General features: G+C 31.7%; 8 protein-coding genes across 10 annotated transcripts in view; 5 read left to right on the top strand and 3 right to left on the bottom strand.

The window, feature by feature from the left end:
• The window catches only part of raskol (Ras GTPase-activating protein raskol), a 116767-nt gene extending 114948 nt beyond the window's left edge, over positions 1-1819 (bottom strand). The window contains exons 1-2 of the mRNA XM_013311331.1: positions 1700-1819; positions 1059-1284 (exon numbers count right to left, since the gene is read on the bottom strand). Of these exons, the coding sequence (XP_013166785.1) occupies positions 1059-1134 (76 nt within the window). The 5' untranslated portion in view covers positions 1135-1284; positions 1700-1819. The remainder of the gene's footprint in view (positions 1-1058; positions 1285-1699) is intronic.
• Positions 1820-2367: 548 nt separating this feature from the next.
• Positions 2368-7587, top strand: Rop (Syntaxin-binding protein Rop). 2 transcript variants are annotated; one of them, XM_013311627.1, is made up of 15 exons: positions 2368-2432; positions 3637-3786; positions 3860-4015; positions 4323-4426; positions 4534-4682; positions 4799-4859; positions 5052-5206; positions 5467-5618; positions 5753-5907; positions 6035-6115; positions 6192-6359; positions 6592-6681; positions 6760-6857; positions 6979-7061; positions 7138-7587. In XM_013311627.1, exons 1-15 carry the CDS (start codon positions 2405-2407, stop codon positions 7269-7271), a joined length of 1764 nt encoding a protein of 587 aa, XP_013167081.1. In that variant the 5' UTR covers positions 2368-2404; the 3' UTR covers positions 7272-7587. The 2 variants fall into 2 exon arrangements, with proteins under 2 accessions (XP_013167081.1, XP_013167080.1); XM_013311626.1 differs by lacking the exon at positions 4323-4426 and adding an exon at positions 4099-4202 and having other exon boundaries at positions 7138-7584.
• A 1061-nt stretch (positions 7588-8648) lies between these two features.
• Ass (argininosuccinate synthase) lies at positions 8649-11895 on the top strand. Its single transcript, XM_013311625.1, has 10 exons — positions 8649-8760; positions 9185-9290; positions 9419-9579; positions 9651-9735; positions 10138-10283; positions 10424-10545; positions 10737-10888; positions 10962-11053; positions 11412-11560; positions 11673-11895. Exons 1-10 carry the CDS (start codon positions 8696-8698, stop codon positions 11834-11836), a joined length of 1242 nt encoding a protein of 413 aa, XP_013167079.1. The 5' UTR covers positions 8649-8695; the 3' UTR covers positions 11837-11895.
• A 356-nt stretch (positions 11896-12251) lies between these two features.
• On the top strand, positions 12252-13438 carry MED22 (Mediator complex subunit 22). The gene is made up of 3 exons (XM_013311052.1): positions 12252-12626; positions 12991-13092; positions 13173-13438. The coding sequence occupies exons 1-3, from the start codon at positions 12530-12532 to the stop codon at positions 13388-13390; spliced, it is 417 nt and encodes a 138-aa protein (XP_013166506.1). The 5' UTR covers positions 12252-12529; the 3' UTR covers positions 13391-13438.
• Positions 13439-13551: 113 nt separating this feature from the next.
• Positions 13552-15001, bottom strand: ND-ASHI (NADH:ubiquinone oxidoreductase subunit ASHI). 2 transcript variants are annotated; one of them, XM_013311051.1, is made up of 4 exons: positions 14928-15001; positions 14700-14803; positions 14395-14612; positions 13554-13915 (listed from the first exon to the last, which is right to left on the bottom strand). In XM_013311051.1, the coding sequence occupies exons 2-4, from the start codon at positions 14788-14790 to the stop codon at positions 13703-13705; spliced, it is 522 nt and encodes a 173-aa protein (XP_013166505.1). In that variant the 5' UTR covers positions 14791-14803; positions 14928-15001; the 3' UTR covers positions 13554-13702.
• A 97-nt stretch (positions 15002-15098) lies between these two features.
• LOC106117422 (protein-associating with the carboxyl-terminal domain of ezrin) lies at positions 15099-18124 on the top strand. Its single transcript, XM_013311729.1, has 7 exons — positions 15099-15479; positions 15550-15732; positions 15885-16024; positions 16104-16213; positions 16300-16629; positions 16695-16882; positions 16964-18124. The coding sequence occupies exons 1-7, from the start codon at positions 15267-15269 to the stop codon at positions 17747-17749; spliced, it is 1950 nt and encodes a 649-aa protein (XP_013167183.1). The 5' UTR covers positions 15099-15266; the 3' UTR covers positions 17750-18124.
• Positions 18125-18197: 73 nt separating this feature from the next.
• Positions 18198-19576, bottom strand: Agpat1 (1-Acylglycerol-3-phosphate O-acyltransferase 1). The gene is made up of 5 exons (XM_013311730.1): positions 19386-19576; positions 19176-19309; positions 18920-19101; positions 18672-18837; positions 18198-18558 (listed from the first exon to the last, which is right to left on the bottom strand). The coding sequence occupies exons 1-5, from the start codon at positions 19574-19576 to the stop codon at positions 18404-18406; spliced, it is 828 nt and encodes a 275-aa protein (XP_013167184.1). The 3' UTR covers positions 18198-18403.
• A 474-nt stretch (positions 19577-20050) lies between these two features.
• Positions 20051-22628, top strand: RpL5 (ribosomal protein L5). Its single transcript, NM_001312497.1, is given in 7 exon segments — positions 20051-20101; positions 20516-20629; positions 20782-20931; positions 21170-21330; positions 21529-21687; positions 22055-22172; positions 22396-22628. Coding segments are annotated over 7 exon segments (900 nt in total). The 5' UTR covers positions 20051-20098; the 3' UTR covers positions 22591-22628.
• Positions 22629-22640: the final 12 nt, after the last annotated feature.

Below are 22640 nucleotides of genomic sequence, written 5' to 3'. Positions count from 1 at the left end.
GTAAAGAAGCTGTTGATGATTTCATTATTGTGTTACTGGCAGTGTCGGAGTATACAATAAAATTCTATTAAGTTTTATACAATTAGTCGTAACGGACGTTAAGTGAATTATAATCGCCGTCATAGCGTCGCCATCTGTTATGGGACGAAGAACCACCATGATTGTGCAACCTGGTAGTTACACGCAATCGAAACCACTGCCGCGAATCAAACTCAATTCACACAATTACCACTATCTATCTTTATCTATTGACAAAAACTAAGCACATTAAATCATCTGGTCATTTAAATAAATTCAGACATTTTAAACTATTACTCCTTAGTTATTATTAACTTCTCTTAACAAATAAATGCATAACAATATCAACCATAAACCAGTTTTGTTTTGAGTTTATGTAAATCAAGAATAATGCATCATTATTATTTAAGGCTCTAGTGATTTTGTTCCATTTTTTTAATGATGGAAAAAATGCCACATTTAATATTCATAGGAATATGCAAAAATCAATTACGCTTGAATCTTTGAATGGGCTAAATCAAATACACTTCTCGATTTATGCGGGTAGTACTCATTCGAAACTTTGAATACTAACAATATCAGTCGTTGTTTACTGACATCAAAATATCTGTATAAAACATACCGTCATCAAGGGTAAATATCTGTTTTAAACAGGAAATTTGGTCTCAGAAATCCACGGTAGAATTGTCTTACTGTCAAAGAGTAAACATTATTAAAAAAAACGAAACTGGTCAAGTTTTACCGTACCTCTTAACCGCAACATCAGATGAGGTAATTAGTTGCACCGCTACATTGCACGGACGAACGGTTCAAATAAGTTCTAATGCAAGGATTTGAAATGCAATGGTGTTAATTTAATTTCGACCCGAATTGTTTTGTAAGCTCGCTAAGGAATGTGACCTTTATTACTCACCTAAAGAATCATGTCACTCATTGAGCACTTACGTAAAACGCCACAAATAACTCGGAGATGTAGCACAAAAATAGCAGTTACCCGTACTTCTAAATATTTTTTTAAAAATTACTTAAAAAAAACTTACCACATTTATCCAACCAGCCCTCGGCGCGACAAGGGTATGTTATGACAATTGGTTTATCTTCGCACCTCATCTTCATGGATCACAATTTAACTGTTTACACTTTGAAAAGCCGCACGTCAAGGTCAATTATATTTATGAACACTTTACATTTCACAAACACTCCTATAAACCTGATATTAGAATAACACTACGAGACTCCTCGAACACCACACGGCACATTCACCAGCTGTAAATTAAAATAAGCACATCATTGTTTGAATACTATGCATCTACCTACTTTGTTACATTGCATCCTGTCTGCTACTGATAATTTTGATTTCAGTGTAATATTAAATCATATAATAGTGATAGAAATATTTTTATTCTTATCTAGATCATTATCTACTCGAAACTCTGGGTGTAGGTAGCAAAAAATATTTTTGTACATCATTATAATATCATTATCATTAAATGAAATAAAATCCTACATAAATAGGTAATATGTTAAAAAATCTAATCCCGATTTTTCTTTTATATCGGCTTTTACATTAAATTACAAATGATAGTTATTAAAAATGCTGTTTTATTTTTAAAGTAGACCATTACAATTTTTATTATATGTATAAATGAAGTTCCGACAATTTATTCCTTAATTTACATACCTTTTAAAAATTAAGCGACACATTAGGAAACCATTATATATTTTTCATAACGTTGTCAAACTGCATTGTTTACGCACACGTGATTAACACTATAACAAAAACTTCGACATGTCCATTACCTACAAGATCGTATAAAAAACTAAATTGCGAACTGCGAAGCGAACCGAAATCTATCTACTATCCTATATTCTTGCCGTTCAATTCGTTCAATTTGTCAGAATATAGAAACAACATCTTACCTCTCTATCTACTTTATCGACCCGCATCCTTATCACTAGTTTTATCACAATAAACGCGCGCATTTTCTGACAGGAATAAGAAAACTATATTTCTAAAATTAACAGAAAAAGTTATCGTCAACATTATTTCAATAATTTTAAACATATTCAGATTTAATTTATATCTATACCTATACTACTAAGTCTTTGATGGGCGGATATTGCATCGCACTTACTTCTTCCATTAAATTATTTTTTTATTAAAAGAATAGTTCTGACGTCTATCCTTTATTAATATAAATGAGTTAAGTCTTGAGACTCACTGTTTAAAATCAAAAATATCAAGTCCAATTTTTATTCGTCTGAAATCGATTTGAAATCGTTCTGTTAAAATGACGTTTCTTGTCTATTCTATGTTGAAGTTCCTAAAGAAAACTGAAAAAAACCTAACTTTCATTGATTAGTCTGTGACAGTTAGTGGTGCAAGATGGCCCTAAAAGCGCTCGTCGGTCAAAGTAAGTAAAAAAATGTTATATGAGATAATATTTCATTTGTAATTTACGCAAAAAACCTAATTTTAGCCTTATCCAGCTATTTATATTGTATCAAATTTCATAAACGAGTTCCTATTTCATTCTTATTGAATTGCATCTCCAAGGGAGTTTGATGACTAATGTAATAAATACACAAGATAAATTTTTTTTTTCTATTTTTTCACTTAATTTAATTTTTGAGCAGATCATTTTTATATTGTACTGTCAACCATTATAATGTGCATAAGTAATTTAGCATACGAGAATTATTCAAATCGTAATAAATAAAAATTGGAAATAAATTATCATCATCTATAAGTGTAGTTAGCATATAGTAAAGCAATAACTTATATACATTTACGTAGTTTATATCTTCTGTACCCGTTTAAATTCATTGACGATGTTGACATTGGACAAAATATTGATTTTCATGTTACTTGAAGAAGTAGGGTGGGGGCGTACGTCATAGCAGATCTGTGGGAATGTTTGATAGTAAATTTTGTTCTTTTGATATTTTCATTAACCATACGTACAATTGCCTCACAAAATGGATTCTAAAATGTAATTTATAATATGAGGTTATAAACATCCCTTAGATTAGATTTTCGTTATTGGCAGTACCTATTTCTCTTTGTCTACTTGACCTATTTTAAAATTATAACTGCAACAGTTGCATTAATTAGTTTTCTATGGCGTCATAAGTTAAATAAAATTAAATATTGGTATGGTAAAAGTGGTAATTTCATGTATACCACACATAATTACATTTAAATGTATTTTGACTTCAGTCATAAACAATTAACAGTTGCAATGTAGTATTTGATAATTAGAAAATCTTTGTCAAAGGGGATCAAAAGATCAAAGGTTAACAATATATATATTTCTTACAACTGATCTAGTGCTTTGCTTGCTGCTAACTCATTGCTATTCTCATTTTAAGCTAATTTCAATATTGAGTAATATGATTATAAATAAAAATAAATTATTTTGAATGTTCTTATACCAAAGATTATATAATTTTTAAAAATTCTGCATTAATAAAGCCTTTCTTTAGTGCCTTAAGCCTTAAACTTCCTTGCCTCAATTGTACAGTTTAGCTTGAACTGTTATGTAACAAAATATAGTTCATGCACAAATACAGCTTTAATAATAGTGAACTAGTGTTAACTTTTTTTTGTTATTTCAGAGATTATGAATGAGGTGATCCGCTATCGCGGTCCCAAAGGCAAGGAGTCACAAAGAATAGAATGGCGCATACTTATCGTAGACAAGCTCTCAATGCGCATGGTCTCTGCCTGCTGCAAGATGCATGACATCTCAGCTGAGGGCATCACTTGTAAGTAGGATTTCCGTATAAGAATAAATATAAAAAAAACAATTATTATAACAATTCATTGTCCATTTTATAGTGGTTGAAGATATTGACAAAAAGCGGGAGCCTCTATGCACCATGGACGGCATTTACCTCATCACCCCAACTGAAAAGTCAGTTCTTGCTCTTATCAATGACTTTTCAGTTGGCAATCGTATTATGTATAAAGCCGCTCACGTCTTCTTTACTGAAGGTAATATAAATAATAATTATTTTGTAGGAAGTTGATTGTCATGTTTTAGTTGCATTTATTACTTTTTATTTTAACTTTTACAGCTTGTCCTGATGTCCTATTTGACAGATTATCGCGTAGTCGTGTAGCTAAATTTATTCATACCTTAAAGGAAATCAACATTGCTTTTATACCATACGAACAACAGGTTTGTCAAAATTTATTTTTTTCTAACCCTTGCTTGTTTGGGCTTATCTAGTGTGTTGTGAATGACTGCCGTGTGACTCGTTAATTTATTTGATAACATCTTTACACGCTGCCTAAAAAGTATGCCCTGAGGAACTCTTCAATGAACTCTGCAAGTCGACTGCAGCTAGAAAAATTAAAACATTGAAGGAAATTAACATTGCCTTCCTGCCATATGAGAGCCAGGTGATTATATTATGTAACACATTGAATGCTCTCATATAAATATAGACTAACATTTGTAATACTCAGTATTAAATAGGTCATTATAATTGTGTTTATTGCACTTATAGGTGTTCTCGCTCGACTCGTCGGAGACATTTCACTGCATGTACAACCCAGCACAGGCGCAGACTCGCAACGCTAATATGGAACGCATCGCGGAGCAGATTGCCACTTTATGCGCCACTCTTGGAGAGTATCCATCGGTGCGATATCGCAGGTACGTAATCAGATTATGAAATAAAAAATATAATGCCAGTACGTAGTTACTGTAAAACATTACTTTATATATTTTATATGTGAAAAATATGTTTATGTTTGCAATGTATTTTTCAGTGACTGGGAGCGCAATGTGGAACTTGCACAACTTATTCAACAGAAGCTCGATGCTTACAAGGTTATATATTTGTTATGAAATTTTCTCTTAAATACAATTGATAACTATTTTACCACACACTATTGTGTTGAGCTAAATCACGATAAGAACATGAATCGTTTTAACTAAATATAATTTAACTACGTTTAAAAAAACCTGGGTATGGACCACATATTTTTTTTATTAACTTTAACCTGATTATACTGTTTCAAGGCCGACGAACCAACTATGGGCGAAGGGCCGGAAAAAGCTCGCTCTCAATTGCTAGTGCTGGACCGTGGCTTCGACTGCGTGTCCCCACTTCTGCATGAATTGACCTTACAAGCTATGGCCTATGATCTACTGCCTATTGAAAATGATGTTTACAGGTACTGAACATACTTGACCTTAATTTTTTTTAAACTTTAGACACAAGTAAAAGTTAAACACACAGAGGTAAAAGTTTTGTAGTAGTCAGGAACGAAAACATTACATAATTACATACTCAATCATGGAAAAAAATGCAATGTTACAATAATAATATCATCATCCCTCACAATTTTTCTGAAATAATAATGAAACATACAATTGTACAGTAGTATAGCTGTGTTACTTTAATAATAGCTTTAATTGTTTGTAACATTTCCAGATATGAAGCATCTCAAGGTCAGGTGAAGGAGGTGCTGCTTGATGAGAACGACGAGCTGTGGGTGGAGCTGCGTCACCAGCACATCGCGGTGGTCTCCACCTCTGTCACCAAGAACCTCAAGAAGTTCACAGAGTCCAAGCGCATGGGAGGAGGTATGTGTTGCTAAGTAACTACCTTCTAAAATGTAACTTAACAGCCTCCAATAACTTTGATTTCCACAGCAATGATAGTGTCTAGGCTAGTCTTTTTAATTTAATTATTAGACTAAATATAAATTTGAACACAGGCGACAAGCAGTCGATGCGTGACTTATCGCAGATGATAAAGAAAATGCCTCAGTACCAGAAGGAGCTATCCAAGTACGCGACCCATCTGCGCCTCGCCGAAGACTGCATGAAGGTTTACCAGGGCTATGTTGATAAGCTTTGCAAGGTTGAACAGGTAAATTAAATCTGATTTACTTTGTGATAACTATAGCTATGCTTCCATCTATTTTTATTAAAAAAAATCGTGTCTAATATATACTTTTTTTTAGTTTTATAAATCATTTTTTAAATATATTTTGTAGGATCTTGCCATGGGTACTGATGCAGAAGGAGAGAAGATCAAAGATCATATGAGGAGCATTGTACCGGTCTTGCTTGATCAGGTATGTATCAACACAACACTAAATTAAGGAACTTAGAAATAAGTTTAAAAAAAATAATTTAAACTTGTATTTGTAGACGGTAACCAACTACAACAAGATGCGCATAATCGCGCTCTACATAATGTCTAAGAATGGCATCTCCGAAGAGAACCTGAACAAGTTGGTGACGCACGCGCAGCTCGAGCCCGCCGACAAGCAGGCGCTGCTCAATCTCGCCAATCTTGGTCTTAACGTCGTCGTTGATGTAAGTTATCATACAAATAATAATTAATTTAAAAAAAAAAACGTTACTAATACTACCATTATTGGGTCTTAATAACACCTCATGTAACAAGATTGGTCAAAATTACCAAATTTAGTCTATTACAAGATGCCCGAGTAAAATAAGGCTTTGAAAGGACTTATAGTCTGTATCTTAAAAACACTTATCAGTATTTTAATGTAATATGAGTAAGTATTTGTGGTTATTTGTATAGGGCAACAGGAAGAAGCAATACCAGGTGCCTCGAAAGGAGCGCATCACAGAACAAACATATCAGATGTCACGATGGACGCCAGTGATCAAGGTAATTCTTTATATTATTTAACTCGTTTTTTTTTATTTTTAACTTTAATATTAACTTGATCCATTTTTATGTATTAAGGATATTATGGAGGATGCGATCGACGATAAATTGGACCAGCGCCATTTTCCATTCCTGGCGGGCCGCGCTCAGACCTCTGGATACCAGGCACCTACCAGGTGAGTGTTAAATTTTGTACTGTTCAGTTTTTTTTTGTTTATAAAATTTAGGCATTAATTTGTAAGTAGATACAATTAATATTCAATTACATTTTAAATACTTTTTCTCGTATTGTTACAGCGTTCGCTACGGCCACTGGCATAAGGACAAAGCGCAACAGACCATCAAAAATGTGCCACGCCTAATTGTATTTGTTGTCGGAGGTAAACAATATCCAAGATTTTTTAAATATTTTTCTTATCTAAAGTATTTGTTTAAACTGTTTTTTTTTAATTTTAGGTATATGTTTCTCTGAAGTTCGTTGCGCCTATGAAGTGACAGCTGCTCTCAAGAACTGGGAGGTCATCATTGGCTCCTCCCACATTCTGACCCCCGACACTTTCTTAGCGGACCTTAACTCTCTTAGCGCCTAAGTTTACAGGCAATATAATATCATACTTAATATTTAAATCTTTCATATTCTTCTTATCCTTAATAGTTTCTAACATTCAGTACATGTTGTTATAGACTAGATGTGTATAATCTGTAAGTAGCTTAGTGTTGCTATCACAATGGAAAACATACCTTGGTAAAATAGTATTGTAGATTAAAAAACAATTGTCTCTAACAGCTAACCATAGACAAGTCTGCTACTTTGAAATCTTATCATGTTTATCATAGATTAAGTATTGTTAATTTGTTAGTTTTTAATATATTAAATTATTTAAATATATGTACTTTGTTAAAATATTACAAAGCATATTATTAATATTTACTGAAGTTTTAGACATTAATTAGAAATTTTGCGTTTCATTTGATCTTAAATTATTTTTATCGTTAATATTATTGTTGTAAAATTAAAATTTTGTCCAAATTTGGACATGTATTTTCCTGTTGGGCTGTTACATTACTTTGCTTTTAAGTATAATTATGTTTTAGAATATATAATCTTTACAATATATCTAATATATTGATAATTAACACTATTAAACTCTTTAGAATTGTAGATGTACCAATATTTGATTGTTGGCTGAAATATCAATTTATATTATCTAATTTAATTTAGCACTAAATTATTACTTGACAACTGTTTTGATTAGACGTAAATCTGTAATTGTATAAAATTGCACACATAACCTAATTTTTGAATTAATATTTATATAAAAACTAATTTGCTTCAATCGTATTTATATATATGGTAATAACTTACTCGTTATCATTCCAAACAAACGATTGTCCTGTCACATGATTACTGTTTATCAGTAATAAAAACATAATAACAGTAATATTTACATGTGAAGTTCATTAAACATAAGGGTTATTTACAACTTAACTTTTTGCAGTTATGAGACCTTATTTAATAATGCAAGAACACGATCGAAATTTAAAAATAATATTTTCGGATTGCATTTGAATATTTATGAATTTATTTATAGAATTTAATGTTTTAGTATAGATTATTTAGCTTTGTCCCAAACAAATCATAATTATTACAATGTTAATGTATATCATTTTAATCGTATGTCGTAATCGTGTTAATAGAAATCACTTGAATATTAAAATACAATTAGATTCACTTTTAAATAGCAGTTTGGTGACCATTATGTGCAATTATATAGGGGATACGCTACTTAAGTAAGCCTAAACCAATTGTCAGTATTCGAATGTTAAACGTTTTATTAAATTAATTATTCATCGAATTGTTTTTTTTTAACCATAATGTCCCCTTGTTAATGAACCTTTAGAATAAAGATATCAATGCTTGACCCAGAGGTTAACACGATATAATATATAAACGTACTGTTTAAGATACAAATGATTCACAGCGAACGCTTGGACAGTAGCAATATTACTCGCAATGGCTAAAGACCTTGTTATTTTGGCTTATTCAGGAGGTTTAGACACTAGTTGCATTTTAAAATGGTAAAGTTTCTATTTCGCATACTTTTTCTGTTAGTTATAAGACATTTTTGTTTAAATGTGACTGCTGAAAAATAGAATTAATTGTTAAATTATACCAATGCTCTTTATCCCCTAATTTAGAATCAAAGTCGTAACGAGACTATTTTTTCCTACTTAAAGTACCATCTTACTAAGGGCGGCGATTATTAGTGCAACTTGCACTCTTGACTCCGCGGCTCTGGAAAGCGAGCGGGTGCTCTTTCCGAACCACTGGACTTTGTGCCAGGATGTTCGTCTTCGACATACCTATACATTTTGCTTTCCTTTGGTCTTTCGTAATACGATGAGATGATCAATTCGTATTTTTTTACCTATTAGTATTTTGTTTAATGTCGAAATAAAAAGTAGAGCGTATTGAAGAAATATTTAATCATTGGACCTTCAGGTTGATACAAAAAAATTACGATGTCGTGTGTTACATGGCCGATGTCGGCCAGGACGAAGATTTTGAAAAAGCCAGAAAGAAAGCTATGAACATTGGCGCGAAGGATGTAAGTTGATAGTCCTTTTTAAATAACCCTAATTTAGTCGATTGTTTACGTAACAATTCATTTACTGAGGTACACGAATCGAGTAAGCTACCAGCTGCAAATGTAAATTAACTTTCGTTTATTTCTAGGTTATAATAGAAGATCTACGTAAAGAATTCGTGGACAACTATATGTTACCAGCCGTACAAATGGGCTTAATCTACGAGAGTCGATACTACCTCGGCACTTCTTTAGCCAGACCTTGCATCTCCGTCGGCATTGTTAATGCTGCTAAAAAACTAGGCGCTAAGTAAGTTCTTACTTCACTGAATTAGATATTTCAAATTGCTTAACCTCGTGACATTATTGTTAATTTTTAAGGTATATATCACATGGAGCTACTGGTAAAGGCAACGATCAAGTCCGATTTGAACTAAGTGTATACTCACTATGGCCAGAAGGAAAGGTAATATGAAGTTTTGTTTTACATATACCTACGCTTGTCTTGGGTAAAATGCAATAAAACGACATATCTTCAAACAAAAAACATATTTTTCTTTTCTTTCTTTTTTATATATTAAATCTTAGCATAGTTAATTAACTTGCCAAGACTTATGTTAGACATTTCACTACACTTTTTATAGATCTCGGCTTAACTCAAGTATTTCGATCTAGGAATCGACTAGTTTCAGACCTGTCGGGCGTGCTAAACTAGCCCGTTAATCCCTTCAACCAAATGAAGTAACGGGTCTGAAACTAATTGGCACCTTTACTGAAATTCACGTGAGTTAAGCCGTGATCTATAATAATTATTGTAGTCTTAGCCTAGTTAACCTTGTACTACGAATCATCATTTTTATTTTTACAGATAATAGCGCCATGGCGTCTTCCAGAGTTCTTTGAACGATTCCAAGGTCGCAGCGATCTTATAGAATTCGCTAAGAATGAGAAAATACCAGTTGCAGCAACACCTAAAGAACCTTGGTCAACAGATGAAAACATTATGCATATAAGGTAGGCAACTAATTAATTATTCCGATTTTAAAAAAAACAACAGATTTCGGAAAATTTCAAAAACTAACTTCGTGGCAAATATTGTAACGGATTATTATCGGATGGAGCGACTGCATTTGAAAAATTTCCTAACATTACAGCTACGAATCTGGTGTACTTGAAGACCCTGGAGTTGTGGCACCTTCTGGAATATATAAGATGACACGCGATCTTAACAGGACTGAAGACTATCCAAGCACTATTGACATTATTTTTGATAAAGGTGAGGATTTATTAACTCCGCATTTCTCACTATTTTAGTTTTTAGTTGTTAACTAAGCTGGTCCTTGTATTTAACAACTATAAGTACGCAATAACAATAAGCTCTCGGGTAGAGGCAGAGAGCAAAATAATTTGCCAAGCCCTAGTACCTCTACGATGTGAAACGAAGACCTAATTTAATCAAATTTACAGGTTTACCAGTGTCCATTGTGATACCAAGCGGTCACGACAAACCAATGGAATTATCAGATTCACTAACCATAGTTCAAACGTTAAATAAGCTTGGAGGTCAGCATGGCGTGGGCCGAATTGATATCGTCGAAAATCGATTTTTAGGCCTTAAAGTAAGTTGAATTATCTGACCTAGGATTCTCAATAATTTCTAAAGCCTTTAATTGTAATTTATGTTGGCTTTAGTCAAGGGGCTTATACGAAACTCCGGCTGGGACAATTCTACATGCTGCACATCTCGACCTTGAAGCCTTTGCTTTGGATAGAGAAGTACTAAGGTAATATAAAACTATCATAGAGTCATTAGTCAATAACAGTTTATTACAAGGTCTTATCTAGAACTTATGTCTCTATCTTCAAAAATAAGTGCCCTAACACACTGTCGCGATAAAAAAAAGAATGTTTATAAGTTATCGTCGCATTCTATGTCAATAGGCCAAAGTAATATATTTTACGTTAATCGATAAGAGATGAGAGTATGCTTTAAGATAAAATTGGATTGAAGGACTATGAAAGACTATCGTGTGGTCTAAATAAAAAACTTATAAAACAACAGATACAGATACTACAGGGGAATTCATATATCATTAATCTGTATTAAAAGCTTCAAATATATTTATGTGTATATTATTTTAGGATGAAGAAATATCTTCAAGAGAAAATGTCTGATTTTGTGTACAATGGCTTTTGGTTTTCTCCCGAAGCAACATTCACTCGAAAATGTCTAGAATTATCCCAACAGGGCGTCAGTGGTAAAATCACAGTACAAATCTACAAAGGAAATGGTATGTTAAGTTGTGTCTATTATATTAGAGATAAATTTTTAATAGATTTATCCTCAGCACCTAATCAGAAGACAAATTTAATATATAATAATTCCATTAATTTGTCTTTCAGTTACCATACTATCTCGGAAAAGTTCTACTAGTTTATACAATAAGGACCTGGTTTCAATGGATGTTGCCGGAGGATTCTCCCCTGAAGATAGTACCGGATTTATTAATATCAATGCAATTAGACTCAAAGAATATGCTCGATTTACTGCACAAACTAAATTTTAATTTATGAACGAAAGTAATAAAGCTTGATTACGAAAGTAATAAAGGAACGTGTATTTTCATTGGCTTTTGTAGTTATTACAACTGATAAACATAACCCATAAAGAATACGAATGAAACATTCGTAAATTTGCCTTTTTTTGTGACAGGTACGATTCATTGTATTAAAAGAGATAAATCTAAATAGAATTAAGCGATGCAAATCCAATCCTTCTAGGAATGTTTTTATCTCTGGCGATGCAGGAGTTTTGTTTCATAATATTATGAAAGTATGAATTACTGAATTATATTTTGAGAAAAACAAAATTATAGGAAAGTGTAACGAGATCTATTTATAACTCTGCAGATAAAAAAACTTGCTCTATTTGGTAACATTAGCCTTTAGCTGTCATTTATTGACCTAAAGGTCTATGTTACCAGGTCATAAAATTAAAATAAAAAAATCATAAAGCTGTCATTTATCTATCAATGTCATTACTATTTGGTTATTTATTTGTTTTGTTAGATACATTGTAAAACAGCGGAAAACAGGAATATAGAATAAAAAATCTGTAGGAGGCAAATACTATTTAATAATAAACCAAAGAATTTTAAACTTCGATGAAAAATCGCTAGTTTTATCAGAATTAAGTATACTGTCATAAACCCAAATTATCATCAGCTTTCGATTCCTTGTAATAAGACTGATATAGCAAAATGCACAGAAATCTACCACAAAATAAAGAAGCTCTTCTAAAATCTTATACGACTCGACTAAAAGAGGATGTCAAAAGCATGCTGGAAAATTTTGAAGGTAAGAGCTGTATACTATTTATGTTCTTTGGACCTTTTTATATTGAATAAGCTAACGCTTGACCACGGTCCCATCTGATGTTAAGTGATGATGTAGTCAAGAGATGGTACGCGCTAGCTTAATAAATGCATATTCACTCTACTCTTGAAGGCTCCACATCATACTTACATACTACTATACTAGCATATTTGGTTTTAACTCTAGCATTATTTTTATAATTTTTAGTATTGAAAGCACTGGCTATTCCAATGTATTTATTATGTTCCCTCCACTGTGTCTTAATTATAAATTGTTTGGAATATAATGTCGAATATGGATAATAAAAGAATTATTAAGAAATTAAATAAAAATTGTATTATTTCAGAAATAATCAAACTTGCCAAAGGCGAAAATGATTCACAGCTAAATAGAATGACACAAATTGAACAAGACACTTTTGAAATGCAAGTCAGAGCAGCAAATATAGGTAATATATTGTTTTTTTTTCTATTAAATACTGTTAAATATAATTAAACTATTAATTAATTAAATAATTTTACATTTCAGTGAGAGCTGGTGAATCTTTGATGAAGCTAGTCTCAGACATCAAGCAATATTTAATATTAAATGATTTTCCATCAGTGAATGAAGCGATAACACAAAATTCTAAACTCTTTCGCACAAAACAACAAGAATGTGATCAAAAATTAATGTCATTAAGAGATGATATTGCAGCTGATTTGTATGACTTAGAAGATGAATACTTTACAAGTATATACAAGTAGAGTAAAACATAATATTTTTAATTTTATAAACCTTAAACAAAACTATTATTAGCCCTTCTTTAATTCCTTTACCTCCTATTCAAAATCTTGTGTAAGTCTTGTAAGTGTCAGATGGGTTGGAAAATATGTTTATGATAAATTTTCAAGCAAATAAAACAAGGTTTTAATCAAGAATCTATCTAATTCAATTCAAATGACATTAGTTTTTTAATGTAACATTTACTTGAAGAAGGTATTAGAAAACAAATATTTTATTGATATTTAAGAAAATCTAATGCTTGACAGCTTCAACAAAATATTTCTTGGATTCTTCTACTTTTGACAAAACAGATAATGAGGTCCATCTTTGGGATACTGCTTAATGGTGACTGGTCTTCCAAATTTGTAGTCTTCAAGGAACATGTACAAAGCAAATGACCCACCAATGACACCCAAAAACCATGTCCATTGATGTAGAAGTGTGAACCTTGGCTTCATGCTAACATCATAACGATCTTCACCGTATAACTCTTGAGTGGCATGAATCTGTATACAATAAAATTGCATTATTTAAATACCACTTAAAAGTATTAACCTTAAACAAGAACATAAAAATTGATATGGTAAATATTTTCTTAACATAAGAATGCTTAAAAATTATTGTAAAACTTTACTTTAATGATATCACTGTAAAACAAAATATGTTCTAATAATTTAGAAATACAGCTTCATTCTAAAAAACAATATGTTATTTTTACCACCACCAGAATATATTCTTGATATCTTTAAATGTTACAAAGCAAAAAATAATATCTGGTTAGCATCAAACATTATACAGGGCACCGTAAAACAATGTTAGGTGAATGGAGGGGCAGACGACCTTGTACCGCTAAGATATTTGAAGTCATTTTTTGGGTTAACAAGAGAATATAGTTACTCATAATTAACATAAACTCATTATTTACATGATAATATCATGTGTTTAAACTTGTATGTTCAGCATATAAGTACGAGTAATTACGTACCGGTTCGTTAAAATTCCTTTTCAACTCGGGTTGATCATAAGGATAGTAGGGATCCTTAGAATCTGAACCAATATCGGGGAGTTTAGGATAATCGCCATAACACATGTGTTCTGGATACGGTTGATATTCTTCTATGGTCATTCCATACTTTTTTGCAGCAGCCGCTCTTTCTGCAGGAGTTCTGGGGTATGGGCCTGGTTTGTACTGATAGTTCCAATCTAAAAAGTACAATGTGACGTAACGTCATTAAAATAATAAATAATTGTATCACAGTATGTAGTAGAAATATGATTATATAACATTACGGTTTCTGGTTGCGTTACAAAATATTTCAGCCGCTTTACGGACGCCATTTGGATTAGATATTAATATTTTCTTCAATAAAGTTGAAGCCATCTTTCTCCGAGGCCTGTCAAAATTTCAAACAGAATTAAATTTTGACAACTTGAATAGAAATGTCTTACTGACATTCAAATTCTGAAAAATTTACCATGGTAGATGTAAAAATGTATTTAATGTTAAATATTATTTACTTCAGGATATTTATTGTAGTTCTTCGTCGGTAGTAATTATCAAGCTTACAAGTTATCTAGTAATTTTTGGATAATAATAATGATTGAAAAACTAATCTTGCATCTGAACATATGTATCATATACATATTTTATATACTCTTTGATATGTATGGTGTCACTGTCATGTCATTGTTATAATGACGTTGAAAGGTCGATCGAATCAAATGTCAGGTTATCCAGTAAGCCAACGCAAAACCACATATAAATTGAATATTTAAGTATCACCAAACTTATTTTTATCACAATTAGTAGAAAAAAGGAATTATGTGAAATTTTTATAGCACCAATTAATTTTATCAATGATGGGCAATGAAAACTCTCAATTAAGTGGCCTCAAAATTGACGAGAGACCAACCGAAACCACAGATTTTTGGTCACATTTTCAAGCAACGATTAGTGATAGTTGTAGATATTTTAGTTTAAAAGATGATGGATCAGTGTCTGTTTTTAAGGGAGAGGTTGTGTTGGGGCCTTTATGGATAGCAGCAACGCCATTGGAAAAATGTTCTAATGTATGTTGTACTTTAGATTTTGTTACTTATATCGAAATGTATTACAAAATCAAAATATTTCAATTTACAGAACCTTCTGAAATATCGGCACCCGTGTATTGTAAGATATGTTTCTTCATGGCAGCAAAGGACATTTCATTTGGTGACAGAATATATACAACCCTTATCACAAGTCTTAAATGAACAAACACCTTTACAAATTTGCATTGGATTAAATAACATTCTTAGAGCTTTGGTCTTTCTTCATGAGCAAGTATGTTGAACTTCATTAAAATCATATATATTAGGTTGCTACTAAATATAGACTGATTTAGATATACAATAAGGGTTTATTAAAAAATTTAATGCATATTAAAAACCATATTTTACCATATTTTTATTTTGTTTTTTAATGTGATATTTTAGGCTGGTGTGTCGCATAATAATGTCAGTATATCTTCAATATATGTATCAGGTGATGGTCAGTGGAAGCTTGGAGGATTGCAATACTTATGTACATTTAATGATTTGAATCCCTCATATTTGAAACATGCTCGAATTCACAGGTATACAAGAATAAAAATTAATGCTTGAATATAAAATATACAATTTAGTTTTTTCTTATAATAATAAAATTTTTAATAGATATGACAAAGCAGTAGATCCAGATGAAGAGTCACAAGAACTTACATCAAAGGTAGACCAATATGCATATGCAGTTTTAGTATTTGATGCATTCAAAGGTCGGAATGATGGTAAATATCTTCACTAATTACAAATTTTACAATGCTCTTTAAGTATATTATTGTATAGTATTGATATGTTATTTGTAACTTTCCAGGTGATGTTCCATATTTAAAAGAGTTCAAAAAGTTTTGCAAAGATTGTCTTCAAAATAGCAACCCCGTCAATAGACCAAATTTGTCTGAAATTTTGCAGCATGATTTTTTCAATCATGAATTTATTTCTATTTACAAATTCCTGTATTATTTGCCTCTAAAAAAAGAAGAAGACAAAAGTCAATTTTTTTCTAATATTCTGACAAATCTAAAACACTATGATGAAGAAACTGTTGCAAAGCAGCTCGGTGGGCTATTACTGTCAAGGCTAACACTGTTGGATGCAACAGCAAGAAGAGATGTCATTCCATACATTTTAAAACCTAAAAATGGTATGTAATTACTTTTCATATTTAACAAACATTCATTAGTTTAAGTTGTATTTTTATTTTTACAGAAAGATTGCAGAATGAAGATTCTACTGGTTTTTTTAGCTTAGGCGTTTTTAAGGAACATGTTAAGCCAAGATTGTTGCAGTTATTTGGAGTACGAGATAGTCAAGTCAGAATGATCCTTTTAGTGCACTTTACTAAATTTGTCCATGTTTTTTCCCATGATGAACTATCTCACCATATTTTACCCGAGGTATTTTAATAGCTAATTTATTTATTTTCTAAAATGTAATGTATGATGCAAACAATATAGGATGTCATATTTTTGTTACAGTTACTTCTGGGCATAAAAGATGTAGATGACAATTTAGTTGCATCAACATTAGTTTGTTTGAGTGAATTAGTACCAATATTGGGAGCAGATACTGTAATAGGAGGTAAAAGATCTAAATTTTTTACCGATGGCAGACCTAAGACAAACAGTATGTTGAATGATACATCTAACATGCACAAAGATGTTAGATATCCAACAACAAAATCATTAGGTGATTTCCGTTGTTCTGAAGTTTATGATACTAATGTTGCGTTAATGTTTGAGAAAACCATGGCTTTGAATGAACGGCCTACACCTGTAGGTGGAGAAGCTCAAGATGAAGACAAAAATGCAGAACCTAGCACAAGTATTTTAACTGATTCTGAAGAAGAGTGGGGTGATTGGGATAACCCTAATCGACAACTAACACTGGAATCAGATAAAATTGATTTTATTGAAAATAATTCTTCAATCAGTAACAATGATAATAAAGCTAACCTTATGCAGAAAGTTGAACATTCAATCTCCATTGAAAAACCAATAACAGACAGAACTTTGTTACAAAAAGCAGCCATGGAAGCAAAAAAACATATTGTTGACATTTCTGAGTTGGACATAAAAAGTACAAAAATAGATTTTAAGAGAAATGTAGACGAATTTGACTTCTTTGCGGATATGACACCAGTGATAGAAAAACAAAACATTGTTACAGAGACAGACAAATTACAAGATATTAGTAGCAAATTGAACTTTGTCCCAGATGAAGATTGTGATGAAAATGATGGTTGGGGTGAAAATTGGAATTAAACATTATTTAATTTCATGTATTTATTGAAACAAAGTGAATGTTACATTTAAATAATATTAAACTGTCTTTTGATAATAACTTATAATGTATATAAGTGTAAATATTATGCAATATAGAAGACTAGCATAAATGGTTATACAAATTATTTAGCTTCTGTAAGCTTTAAAATGGCAAGATTCATCTCAGTTCATGAAAACATTTAAAATCATAATAATATCTACTTTTAGATAATTAATAACTAATTCCAATAGATTGTACACATCACTATGTAGAATATGATTGATTGAATATGATGACACAGCCTAATTGTAATTTGCAATAAAATTTATTCCCTAATGATATACAATACAATAAATATTTGATATACAATTTCTTCACACAAATTGTTTGATTTGCTCTCTAATTGAATTAATACAGCTGAATTAAAAGTAGCTAAAAATAAATAACATTTTGCTTAATAATACTGTTAATCTTAATAAATCATAAATGTGTATTAAATAAAAAAAAATGACTAGATATTTCATCACTTTAAACATGGGTGTTTAGCTTTGGCAAATATTTATATTTACCTATTGAGTAATAACTTAAAATTAATTAACAATAACACAAATATAATGCTAATGATGTAAATAATGATCACAGTTATTTATAAATTAAATTGCGATTTTCTTTTGCTTAACTAAATCTTTGGAGCTATCATTAAATACTTCTATCATTTTCTGACGTGCCATGTCAGACAGACTTTCTAAGTCATTCCGAGTCATTCCTTTTGTTGGTATTGGTGGCAATGTGGTAATAACTACTTTCCCTAAACAGAAAAGACGAATTGTTAATTATATATTTCTGTTTTACATATAAAAAGTTTGAGTTATCAAAAAGACTTGAAACATTTTGTCTTAGAAATTTATAATTTTTACATACCTGGTTCAAAGGTTTTTGTTTCATTATCAAGAAAGTAGTATTGGCTAAATACAACAGGCATAATAGGTACTTGGGCATCTATGGCTAGATAAAATGCCCCTTTTTTAAATGGTTGTATATTACCATTGTTATACCTTGCGCCTTCAGGAAATATCCACAATTTAGTCTGAAAAGAACACACATTTAAATATATTTATTTACGCGTATTTTTTTCGTACGTATATAAACATTTTAATAAAATTTCATACCTTTTCGCGTATAACTCTGTCAGTGGCTTGTTTCATTAGTCGGCGAGCTTTGTCAGTTTTAAGACGATCGATAAACACAAGACCCGAAAGCCAAGCCCCGAATCCAAATGCCCCAGCGAACATTAGGGGTCTTTTTGCAACAACCGTACACCGCTTCATTCGAGGCCACATCTCAAACATACCTGTTAAATGGAATAATAAGTGGACGTAAAAAATAATTTTCAAACATGGTTCGTATTAAAATAAAAAAGCTTGCCTAAAATATCTAAGGAGCTCTGATGATTCGAAATAACTATATAACACTGTTCATTATCCCAGTGCTCCAATCCTCGTAATTCCCATTCAATACCGACAATACGTGAAGCATAACGACAAAACCGAGACGCAACACTGTAAAAGAAGAAATAAAATTAAATTTGTTAATTACACAAGATTTTCACGGACAAAAAAATAATCAATATTTTACATGAGATTCGTAACATCACGAGGATAAAAAAACACTACGGGCAATAAAACTGTACATGTTATCAATACATAACTATAGTACAGGAAAAACTTTAAGTAATATCGAAAAACATTGCTTTTTTCATATAAAAAGGGCAAGGTAAATATAAAACCCGCCAAAAATAATTCAGGATATGAAAAGGAGGAAGCCATAACGAACCATAGACGTATTTTTTAAAATTTTTAACTATACCAGAAAAAGTAAAAGGTGATTCATAGACAGAATTTAAGTTTTTTTTTATATTAGATATTTTACATTTCTTTGAAAAAATGGCAGTGATTTAATTCATTTTGTACATTTTTTACTATTAAATATCAAAAAGATAAATTTTTATAAGAGTAAATAGCTAATCACAAGTGATATGTACAGAAAGTGAAATTTAATATGGCGTTTTCTATTAGGGTTTCTATCTAGTTGAATTATTAACTCAGATTCTGTTAGAACATAAATTGTTTAGTTTACTAGTAAATTAGAAAAAAGTAGTATAAAAAACATTTTATGAGGCCAAATATTCAGGTTCAAGTTGGTGTAGCAGTACCTTAAGAACTTTTTAAGGAGGTGAGGCAACACCAACCGTTTTTCTGTCATTTTGACGTGAAACTAGAAAAGACTCCTTTCCGGTTTCCTCCTTCGGTGGGTAACCGAGTTACTTGAAATTTTATAATTTTGTTACAATGGTGAGCGAAAGATTATAAAATAAGATTTGTGTATTATTTTAAGAACAAATATATCTCCGAAAAGAAACTTATTTTACTATTTTAGTGAATGATTCCGTGTTAAAAAGTGGATAGGTTATACCACATATTGCTTTGGCCACTCACTTTTCCATTTAAATTGTTGTGTTAAATATTTTGCAAACATTTTATTCTACCCAACTGATAAAAATATGATGAAATTACGACACATGCGCGTCATCTGATGCTGCAGAAGATCCAAAACTAACTAATTGTGCCATGTTCTATGTGTACAATCATGTTATTTTGTATTCGACTGTAGCGTTATTGATTATAAAGTGTCTCTGATAATTCAGTATATACTTAGACACTTTGTTAGGTTATCGCAGTCATTGTAATATTTAATCGTGTTTTCAGGGTTTCGTGAAAGTAGTCAAGAATAAGCAGTACTTTAAGAGGTACCAAGTTAAGTTCAAGAGGCGTCGTGAAGGCAAAACTGACTACTACGCCCGCAAACGCCTTATTGTTCAGGTAAGTTTCATTTATGCATCTAATCTAATCCGGTGTACATATGTATGAGTTATATGCTCCTTGATATACCTTGTGTTGGTTATAATAGTTATATTATTTACTTAACTTCTTATATTAGGGCTGTATGCTTAATGATGTGCTTTTTATTTCAGGACAAGAACAAATACAACACTCCTAAATACCGTCTCATCGTACGTCTGTCCAACAAAGATGTTACCTGCCAGGTGGCTTATTCAAGAATTGAAGGAGACCACATTGTGTGTGCTGCATACTCACACGAACTTCCCCAGTATGGCATAAAGGTAAGTTGTCAAACTAAGGTAGAATAGTTTAAATTTTCTTGTGTACTTAAATGGTGATTTATACATTTTGCGTTTTTGTTATTTTTCAATTTACATGATGATTTTGAACGGGCGGTCTGAAGCACTGTACAAATGCACAAAACCATGTTGTAATATGTTCATTACTGAACTAATGAAATTTTTGTTAAGAATGTCTTTCAAATGTATTGTTATGTACACAATATACATTTAATTTTAGGTTGGTCTTACCAACTATGCTGCAGCATACTGCACGGGCTTGTTACTCGCCAGACGTTTACTTCAGAGGCTAGGGCTGGACTCCCTGTACACTGGAGCGACAGAAGTCACTGGTGATGAATACAATGTAGAACCTGTAGACAATGGCCCTGGAGCATTCAGGTAACTTTGAAATTAAATTTTAGCAAATTGTTAGTATAAAAATATGTTTTGTTTATGTCTACTATGATGAAAACAAACGGGCGGACTGACAACTTCTGATGCCACACAAAATATTGTACAAAATTTTACTGAGCAGTTTATAAACAACAAACAAATGTCTATAGATTGGACACACTTAAACAATCTTTATAATTTTAGGTGTTATCTGGATGTGGGTCTTGCCCGCACCACCACAGGAGCCCGTGTGTTTGGCGCCATGAAAGGAGCAGTGGACGGTGGCCTAAATGTCCCACATTCCATTAAAAGGTTCCCTGGATATGACGCTGAATCGAAAAAGTTCAATGCTGAAGTACACAGGTATTTGATTGGGATTTTTTTTTTCTTCAAAGTAATATCTATGGCTCCATTCATCCATCGACTAATAGAATATCTATTTATCGAACAGCCCAATGGGAGCAACATAAATATTAAGGTTATTGGTTGTGAAAAGAAACTTGTTTTGGTTTCTTTAAACCGGCTTTGATTACATTCAAATATCCACAAAAAATTGTGATGCAATTCATTTAAAACATTTTACAATTGCACTTGTACCTGAGGAAGTAAGAAACCTTTATTATTACAAGTTACATAATTTTGCTATTATGCAACACATCATTATTGAATTTTTATAAGAAATGTTGCCATTGATTTTATCTGTTTATGCTATATTTTGCTTTTTTTTCAGGGCACACATCTTTGGTTTACATGTTGCTGAATACATGCGCAATCTTGAACAAGAAGATGAAGATTCTTTCAAGAGGCAATTTGGCAAATACATTAAACTTGGAGTAAACGCTGATGCTGTAAGTTGAGATATATTAACAACAAATTACGTCCAACCAAATTACTGCTCATTTCATTAATGTGCAGTGTCCGAAGTTGGACAAAATGAAGGCATTTATATCTTACTAATCACTGAATTCATTTTTTCAGAGATCATATGTAATTGCTACATGCCAGTTATTTATCTATACATGAAATGTTTATTTTGTTGTGCCTTTTTTAACTATTTTTTTTTTCAAACAGATTGAAACCAACTACAAAAAAGCACATGAAGCAATCCGAGCTGACCCATCCCATAAGAAGAAGGAGGCCAGTAAGGACAAGGTGAAGCAAAAGAGATGGAACAAGCGCAAGCTGACATTGGCTGAGAGAAAGAACAGAATCAAGCAGAAGAAGGAATCTTACATCAAGAAACTGAAGGCACAGGCAGAAGCTTAATTGCTACTTGCAAAATAAAGTGTCAATTTGCAGTGGATTTTTTTTATTAT

Source organism: Papilio xuthus, unplaced genomic scaffold, assembly GCF_000836235.2.
Source record: "Papilio xuthus unplaced genomic scaffold, Pxut_1.1 DF827680.1, whole genome shotgun sequence".
Lineage (NCBI taxonomy): Eukaryota > Metazoa > Arthropoda > Insecta > Lepidoptera > Papilionidae > Papilio > Papilio xuthus.
This window is presented reverse-complemented; position numbering and strand designations above follow the sequence as displayed.